The sequence below is a fragment of the Moschus berezovskii genome, chromosome 4 (assembly GCF_049115385.1).
Source record: "Moschus berezovskii isolate FMDL1 chromosome 4, NW_MosBer_1.0, whole genome shotgun sequence".
Taxonomy (NCBI): Eukaryota; Metazoa; Chordata; class Mammalia; order Artiodactyla; family Moschidae; genus Moschus; species Moschus berezovskii.
Genome location: NC_142463.1, coordinates 20,345,047 through 20,354,782, shown reverse-complemented (window position 1 = coordinate 20,354,782; position 9,736 = coordinate 20,345,047). Strand labels below are relative to the sequence as shown.

Sequence of the window (9,736 nt, the reverse complement as noted above, 5' to 3'; positions counted from 1 at the left end):
GGGTTTGGGTCCCTTGGACTGCAAGGAGATTCAGCCAATCCATTCTAAAGGAGATCAATCCTGGGTGTTCATTGGAAGGACTGATGCTAAAGCTGAAACTCCAATACTTTGGCCACCTCATGCGAAGAGTTGACTCACTGGAAAAGACTGATGCTGGGAAGGATTGGGGGCGGGAGGAGAAGGGGATGACAGAGAATGAGATGGCTGGAAGGCATCACTGCCTCGATGGACATGAGTTTGAGTGAACTCCGGGAGTTGGCGATGGACAGGGAGGCCTGGCGTGCTGTGATTCATGGGGTCACAAAGAGTCGGACACGACTGAGAGAGTGAACTGAACTGAACTGGGTGTGGGTAACATTGACTTCTACTCTGAATATTCTCTCTGTGGGGGACTCAACAGTTCTGGAGGGATGGATAGGCCTGGAGGTGCAAACTGTAAGCCCTTTATGTGAAGAGAACGTGTCCGTTTCTTTGTGACCCCATAGCCTGTACCAGGCCCATCTGGAGTGGGTATCCATTCCCTTCTCCAGGGGATCGTCCCAACCCGGGGACAGAACCCAGGTCTCCCGCATTGCGGTCAGGTTCTTTACAGTCTGAGCCACATCTAGACGGTTGTGGACTCTGGGAGCAGCGTCAGAGGCTGCATGAGGAGACTAGGTCCCGACTCCTTCATTAGCACGGATGATCGGTGGCAGTCTGGGACGCCACAATAATCGATAAAGGGTAGGCGGCGTGGAAAGGGCGAGCCCGCCAGCCTCCACAGGCAGGCGGTTAGGCTGGCCGCTGGACCGTTGCCTGCGAGTAGTCAAGCACCAGCCGAGCTCCGCAGCAAAGGAGCACCAGGAGGCGCCGCTCCCCGGGAGCTGAAGAGCAGTGCGCACGCGCAGACGCGCCTGGCCAGCGAAGCGGACAGGCCGACTCCCCAGACCCGGCCTCTCCTTGAGCACCCGGCCGCGGACCGCACTGCCTAGTCACCCCCGCCGGGCTTTCCCCGCCCACTCTGTGCGCTAGCAGGTCGCGGCTGCGCGCGCAAAGCCTGAGCGGGCGCCGGCGGGAAGGGGAAGCGGCGGGTAAGAAGGGCCCGCGTCCCGGGGGCATCTGTGACTGGGTTGGGAGTTTCTTCCTCGCCTCTGTCTTTGTGGAGGAGCATGCGAGGAGCCTCTGGAACCGGCTTCCTCCTGCCCTTCAGGCATGCCTCTAATAATCGAAGTGTTTTCGCCCTCACCGGAGCGTCGTCTAGTCCGGTCTCCACCTGCTTCTCGTCTCCCCGCCCCCACTGGGGAATCCGAGGCCGAGCCCCGGCCGGTCTGCAGTCATCAGACCTTCTGCTTTCGCCAGACCCATCTGAGATGCCTTCCCAGCCGTTTAGGTAGCGCCGGATCGTTTATCTGTCTTTAGTGGCGCAGCATCCTAGGAGTCCAGCTTCCAAATCAAGTACCAAGAGCCTCTTTTTTTTTTTGGACGCTCGCTCGTCCTGGGATTCTTTCTGACACCCTTTGCTGAGTGAAGCAGCTTCCAGATGCTCGAAGCAGTGCATTTGAGGCCACTAAACATAGATTCTCTTTGCTTTCTCTGAGCGTCTCCACCGTTTCCTTAATAATCCACCTTTCAAATTTGTGTCTGTTGAGGCGCGTCCCTTACATCCCTATGCGATGGCCCATTAAGCTCTTTCCTTTTAGAAATGGGATGACACCATGTACCTCCTTTTGGAATGAAGTACTCCACTAGCAGTGGGATAGTATCAGCAGTTACTAAGAAGCGTAGTAGTTAGTAGTGAAGGAGGATTTCTGCTGTCTGCTGCCAGAGTGGATGGATATTCAGTCACTTTTTTTGTACCAGGAGGCAGCGTTTTATCTCAAGCTATGCTTGATGCCCTGAAGTTGGGGGCAGAGGAGGTACCTTGTAATTAAACAAATCGCTGAGTGCAGAATCTGCTGACAGGAAGAAATCTAAAACAGAAAAAGCCTGACTGCTGTGCCATGTTTAATAATATCTGCAGATCAAATTTCTATCTAGAGAGAAATACAGTTTTTCTATGCAAGTTAAATGTAATATGTTGACATTTATGTTGGTGCTGATGTGAAGTTTTAGCAGCTACCTTGGAACTTTTCAGTCAAGTTTCTCAATAAGTTAATTCCTAAGTAATCATAATAATCAGCTCAGTTATTTTTACTTTGATAAGTTTTACTGAATGCTGAAAACTTGGCCCCTCCAACCGTTCTGTTAGTCGACTAATTTTCCTTGATACCTGAATGCCTTTGTCATCTTAGATTTCTCTTGTGCTTAATCTCAATATCTCTTATATGACTGGATCTCATGGTTTCATTTTTCAAAAAGTAACTTGGATTTATCCCTTGATTCTCATTGTTGAAGCTGGAAGTCTCCTTTCTAAGACTTTGCTACCTCTTTTCTTAGCACATCCTCCAGAGAGCTCAAAAAACAAGTCTGAAACTTGACTATTGTCATGTTTATTCTTAATAAACCTATAAAGGTTCATGTTCAAACTTATTTGCTTGGGTTTCAAAGCTCTTTCTCTCTATGCACATGACATGATGGGGAAAACCCAGAATTTAGAGTCAGACCTGGGTTTAAATACTAGGACTGTCATTGTACTAACACTGTGTCCTTGGGAAACTGAGCTTCAGTTTCCTTCTCTTATTTCGAATAACAATATCTTTTCTTCCAGCCTCTTAATTATTGTGAGAATTACAATTGGCATAATGTGTGAAAAAGTTGTCAGAATTAAAAACAACCTAAGCTATTATTGTTACTTCTTAGTGCCCATTTATTTCACAGTCATTTGAAAACAATATATGGTAGACACTGTGCTACAGCTATGAAAGATAGTTCCAAAAGAATTGTCTTTCAGGGAACTTTCAGAGTGTGTGTGTTCATAGGGAGTAGGGTGACAAGAGTGTGATTGTTGTTGTTTTGTCGCTAAGTTGTGTCTAACTCTCTTGCAACCCCATGGCCTGCCAGGCTCTGTTCATGGGATTTGCCAGGCAAACTGGAGTGGGTTGCCATTTCCTTCTCCAGGCTACCTTCCTGACCCAGGGATCAAACCTGCATCTCCTAGAGGTGGATTCTTTACCACTAAACCACCAGGGAAGCCCCAAGATTGTGATATTGGGCTGTAAAATAGGTATAGTTAGGGTGAGCACCCTCCAGTACTCTTGCCTGGAAAATCGCGTGGACAGAGGAGCCTGGTAGGCTGCAGTCCATGGGATCGCTAGGAGTCGGACACGACTGAGCGACTTCACTTTCACTTTCATGCGTTGGAGAAGGAAATGGCAACCCACTCCAGTGTTCTTGCCTGGAGAATCCCAGGGACGGGGGAGCCTGCTGGGCTGCCGTCTATGGGGTCGCACAGAGTCGGACACGACTGAAGTGACTTAGCAGCAGCAGCAGCAGGGTGAGCACCAAACCCAGAGAGAGGAACAGGGAAGATTTCCTGGAGGATATTAAGTTTGAACAGTCTTGAATTATAACAAAGATCCAGACCGAAAAGGTGGAGAAGGAGATGCCTTTAGAGAACTGCAAATTGTTAGATTTTATTGGAGTATTAAAAGTATTCAAAGGAAGTGCTAAAGAAAGTGAACAAATTGAAGGATTTTAAGCAGACAGTTGGCCTGATCACAATTGCTTTTTTTAAAGAGAACACTTAAGTTCTTTTTTTTTTTTTAATTACTCCTTTATTTATTTTTGGCTGTGCTTGGTCTTCATTGCTGCACTGGCTTTTCTCTAGTTGTGGCGAGCTGGAGCTACTCTGTAGTTGTGGTCCTTGGGCTTATTGTGGTGGCTTCTCTGTTGCAGAGGATGGGCTGTAGGGCATCTGGGCTCAGTAATTGTGATTCCTGGGCTCTGGTGCACAGGCTCAATAGTTGTGGTGCATGGGCTTAGTTGCTCCACTGCATGTAGATCTTCCCGGACTAGGGGTCAAACTTATGTTTCTTGCATTTGCAGGCAGATTCTTTTCTACTGAGCCACCAGGGAAGCCCCACAATTGCTTTTTGAAAGTTCATTTTGACTGCCATGTGTGCTTCATTACCGCAGTGTACAAGGCTATCCTTCTACCTTTGTGCCTTTCCTTATTTTCTTCAGTTCACCGTCTCCTCATACCTTAATACACTGACACTCACTATCCAGTTCAGGTTCCATTTCTGCTGTGAAACGTTGTCCACTTATTTTAGACTGCATTATTCATTCCCTTCTCTGAAACCCTGTTAGGAATAGTGCCACACAGTTTAGTCCTTACTAGTTTCATTTGTGTTTTATATCCCTAAATAGATTTTAATTTCCTTGAGGATAGGGAATGTTTCATATGTATATGAATAGAAGACATGCTGAACACAAAAATTTGTTGCTTGGTCTCTTTCTTTTTTTCAGGGTAGGACCAGATTATGGGCAACAGTCCTTTTAATTGATCTATCATCATCATGGCTAATGAGGGCTGTGCCAAGGCTGGTGATAGTCATTTTTCATTAGATAAACATGCTCAACTCATCTTGGCTCAAATCAATAAAATGAGGAATGGACAACATTTCTGTGATGTGGAGCTGCAAGTTGGGAAGGAAACTTTTAAAGTTCATCGGCTGGTTTTGGCTGCCAGTAGTCCTTACTTTGCAGCTTTGTTCACTGGAGGAATGAAAGAGTCCTCAAAAGATGTTGTACAGATTCTAGGAATTGAAGCTGGAATCTTTCAAATACTTTTAGATTTCATTTACACAGGTATGTAAGTATTATATTGTTGTTGTTTAGTTGCTAAGTTGTGTCTGACTTTTGCAACCCTGTGGACTATGTCCTGCCAGGCGCCTCTGTCCATGGGATTTCCTAGGCAAGAATACTGGAGTGGGTTGCCAATTCCTTCTCCAGGGGATCTTCCTAATCCAGGGATTGAACCCGTGTCTCCTGCATTGGCAGGCAGATTCTTCACCACTGAGCCACCAGGGAAGCCCGTGTAAGTATTATATGTAGTGTAAATATATATGGAAAAAAAAGATTTGAAAGAGATGCACTAAAGTGCCGATATAGGGAATTCCCAGGCATCAGGGGTTAGGGGTCCACACTACTGGCAAGTCAGAAAAAAAAATAGTGTATATCTGTGTATGGGAAAACGTTTGATTTTCATTTTTATACTTTTCTGCCTTACATCTTTTCACGTGCCTGTTGGCCATCTGTATGTCTTCTTTGGAGCAATATCTATTTAGGTCTTCTGACCAGTTTTTGATTGAGTGTTTTGTTTTTGTTATTGTTGTTGCTGTAAAAGTGCTTTTAATAACCTGTAAAGACTTATTAAGTTGTAGGGCATTCTTTTTGTTACTCTCAAGTAATCCTTGGCTTCATCCAGTACCATTCCTTCAGTTACCTTCCATCACAACCCATGATGTTATCTTTTCCAAATTTGTAATGAACTCTCATTTCATTCAATTAAGTCTTAGATTTCTCTGAAGCCACTACTGTTTATTCCCATGGTGAATTCCATTTCTTATACCTTTGGAAAATTCCCTATTTGCATTTAGCAAGCCATATTCTTCCTCTCACAGTAGTGTCTTTGGCCATTCATTCATATATAATGAATTTTGGGGGCACCTAGTGTTTGGGAATACAGAAAGGGCAAGCTTTTTCTTAACAGACTTTATAAATCTAATTGAGAATACAACACACAGTTTAGTTGAATGTTTTAAAAGGGGTAAAGGGAAATTATGAGATTGAATGGAGGGACTTCCCTAGTGGTGCATTGGTTAAGAATCCAGTCTACCAATGCAGGGGGCCCAGTTTCAATCCCTCAGGGAACTAAATCCTACACACAGCAACAACGATTCTCTATGCTGCAACTAAGACCCAGCTAGGTCAAAAAAAAAAAGAAAAAGATTGAATGGAGAGTTTATCCTTATTAGGTAGGATATCCTTTTCTTTCTAAATGTAATTGAGTATTTGCTCTCTTCTCAAAGTCATATAAGTATATGAAAGTGAAGCCCTCTGGAAGGAGATTGGTATATATAGTTACTTAAATGTTAAATGTTTAAAACTTCTCATATGTTATGGACTCTTGGTTATACCTCACATTAAAAGTTAACATTTATATGGCACTTTATTGTAATGAAGAATATGGCCCATGTCTTACTCACTCCTGTGCCTCAGTCAAATGTTTGTTAGCTGCATATAGCCTTATGTTAAAAGCACGGACTTTGATGTCACTCCCTATGTTGCATCTCACTTAACCATGTGACATAGGGTTGAATTACTTTAACTTTCCAATTCTGCTTTCTTAATATAAATATAAGGGGGAAAATCCTACTATATGGCATTATATGGAGGGTTAAGTGAATGTATAGAGCAGTTAATGCTGTGCCTGGTTCATTGTTAAGTGCTCCATGCATGTGCAGTACTATTATCATTTAGGTTTTGCACCTTTCTACAAGTTCTTTGTTGCCTTTTCCTTAGTATCCGTCTACTCCCACAAAGCCTGAGCTATCAGTGGAATCAAGTATAATGCTTTTTGAATGTAAGTCAAATGTTTGTTTTGTTTTATTGGTTATTTTGTCTCCCTACTGCCCTAGGTATAGTGAACATAGGCGTGAATAATGTCCAGGAGTTGATTGTTGCAGCAGACATGCTACAGTTGACTGAAGTTGTTAATCTTTGCTGTGAATTTCTGAAAGGACAAATTGATCCACTGAACTGCATTGGGATCTTTCAGTTCTCTGAGCAGATTGCCTGCCATGATCTTCTGGAATTTACAGAAAACTACATTCATGTCCATTTCTTGGAAGTTCATAGTGGGGAAGAGTTCCTGGCACTTACAAAAGATCAGCTGATCAAAATTTTGCGAAGTGAAGAGCTTAGCATCGAGGATGAATACCAGGTCTTCTTAGCTGCAATGCAGTGGATACTGAAAGATCTGGGAAAGAGAAGAAAACATGTGGTGGAAGTGCTGGACCCAATTCGATTCCCTTTATTACCTCCTCAGAGACTTTTAAAGTACATAGAAGGTAATTTTTTTGTTCCATGTTAAATTAGTCAGTTTTATCCAGTGACCTTTCCTGTGTTTGAAATGTGATAGTGTTTTCATTTTTCACTTCAATAGCAAACATTTATTGAATGGTTATTATATGTAAGATATAACTTTTATATTTTGTAGGTATAGTAGTATTTCAGTATTTCTACCCATTATTTTAATCAGATCTTTATCTTGAGGTTAACTACCAAGGGAGATAAAATTATTGACAGAGCTAAAATATTCCTGCTATTTTTGGTAGTAGTACTAATTATTTTAGCATAAGATTTCTTCTTGCCACTTTGAAAAATTCAGCAAAACCTAAACATTTAAGGAAAACTATATATGCTGAACAGAAAACCAAAACTCAATAAATCCTATAAGTCCTCTAATTATAAAATTAATTGTATATTGATATAATAATACAGCTTCTATGTACCCTTTGAATATATTTCAGTTCTAAACTTTGAAAACACTTTTCACCATAGTACAAAATAAATTTTATCTTTATATTAGAAAAATAATATTTAAATTTATTTTTAAAAACTACTTTGTACCAATTTCAAGATTTGACGCTTTAACTCCTGTTGTTCAGGATGTGACTGAATTACAAATATTTTATTATGAATTAATTATAGTATTAGCATTAAAGTTGTAATTATGTGATATAATTATATTTAATGTGGATTTTTAGGTTTTTCCACTCTTAACAGTGTCAACAGAAATTTGTAATTTTTTTCTCAGTGATATCTTGTATTAATGTATATATCATTAATTCTCATTATTCATATATAGTCATTTCTCACTGACTACTACTGCTATATAGTTATTTCTCACTAACTACTACTGTTCGTGGTAGTTATCCCCTATAAATTTACCAAAAACAGTGATCAGCAAATACTGAGCCATTGTTCCTAAGAAAAGCATGAGGTGAGTTCTTACAAGCCTCTGGTCACAAAATTTTTATCAACTGATCAATACATAAACTTGTTTTTTTGTGTGTGTCTGTCAAAACCCCCTCATTTAATATATACTGTTGATTCATTAAAGTCATGGCCAACAAAACTATAACTCAAGGCTGAGTGAAGCCTAACACATGTTAAGCTTCTGTAAGACACATCACAGCCTTCTTGCACTTACTAACACTAGACATGGTACTTTCGCAGTATGCTTAGGGACTATTTTAAACAATTAAAAGGCCAACAGAAAACACGAAGTGAAAACCATGATGCTAAATAGAATGTGAAGAGGACCCTTGTTTATAGTGAGAACTGAAATAAGATGGCAGAATGTCTCCTCTTTCGGTCTCACCTGGAAACATGGATGTTAGGTGATTCAAATTTTTTGCCACTGTATGGCATGTCTTTGAACCACCAGGAAAGCGCTGTGAGTGTTGATTTGGGTTGCAAATTCATGTTAGTGAGTAGATGTATTCATAAGTAAAGAATCCACAAAAAATGAAGACTGACTATATTTAAATGCTAAAGCAAGAGAAAAATTATCCAGACATGTTTTTTGCGTGTATCATGTGAGAAGTTAGGAGTGGGACAAAGGCTTTCGTGGTTGAGTTGACTTTTCCAAAGTGCTGCAGATACAAAGCACTGAAGAGAAGTTCCCTGGAATTGGGGCATGTTTTCCTATGACTTTTTAGTGTTATAATATTAAAGTCTTGTACTGCCCAGAAGTTATCACCTAAGGACATTTCACTGGAATACAACTGCAGGGAAGCAAGGGAGAAATAAATGGAGGATTTTTTCCAAAGGCAACCTTAGTATTTTTCAGTATTTTGAAACTGTATCTCTGATCGTTTTAGAGAAAAGATGGACAAAAAATTAACATTAGTTATATAGAAAACTAATCCAACCAGTCCATTCCAAAGGAGATCAGTCCCAGGTGTTCATTGGAAGGACTGACGCTAAAGCTGAAACTCCAATACTTTGGCCACTTCATGCGAAGAGTTGACTCACTTTAAAAGACTCTGATGCTAGGAGGGATTGGGGGCGGGAGGAGAAGGGGACGACAGAGAATGAGATGGCTGGATGGCATCACCGACTCGATGGACATGAGTTTGAGTGAACTCCAGGAGTTGGTGATGGACAGGGAGGCCTGGCGTGCTGTAATTCATGGGGTCGCAAAGAGTCGGACACGACTGAGCGACTGAACTGGACTGAACTAAATGAGACTCTACCACAAAATTCAGTGAGGGAGCAAAAGACTTCATTGAAATGGTTAAAATGTGTTATGTGCAATGTGTAGATTTTCCCCTGTGGTATATAACTCAGGTAATTTAGTATTATTAATATATGATAACTTATCTTTTTCTTGTATTTTAGAGAACAATTTTAAAAATGGTACATGCTCATATAAAAACTTTAGGTAATAAATTATTAAAAAAAGCAAACAACAGATCACCCAAAGTTCACCATACAGAAATAGCCAGTTATAATTAACATTCATTAAACATCATTCTAGATGTCTCTGTATAGGAGGATGGATGATGGGTGGGTGTATGATTGCAACAATGGATAGAAAAAAAATTTACAAGAGTAAAAATCATTCTATCATACTATTTATAATATAAAAAATATACCTGCTGCTGCTGCTGCTAAGTCACTTCAGGCATGTCCGACTGTGTGACCCCATAGACGGAAGCCCACCAGGCTCCCCCATCCCTGGGATTCTCCAGGCAAGAACACTGGAGTGGGTTGCCATTTCCTTCTCCAATGTGTGAAAGTGAAA

General features: G+C 41.3%; 1 protein-coding gene across 5 annotated transcripts in view; it reads left to right on the top strand.

The window, feature by feature from the left end:
- Positions 1–910: 910 nt before the first annotated feature.
- IPP (intracisternal A particle-promoted polypeptide) overlaps positions 911–9,736 on the top strand; it is a 38,961-nt gene continuing 30,135 nt past the window's right edge. For 2 of the 5 annotated variants that reach the window (XM_055402805.2, XM_055402803.2), the window contains exons 1-3: positions 911–1,070; positions 4,387–4,728; positions 6,561–6,992. In XM_055402805.2, the coding sequence (XP_055258780.1) occupies positions 4,437–4,728; positions 6,561–6,992 (724 nt within the window). In that variant the 5' untranslated portion in view covers positions 911–1,070; positions 4,387–4,436. The other 3 variants (XM_055402804.2, XM_055402807.2, XM_088835262.1) reach the window with 3 other exon arrangements.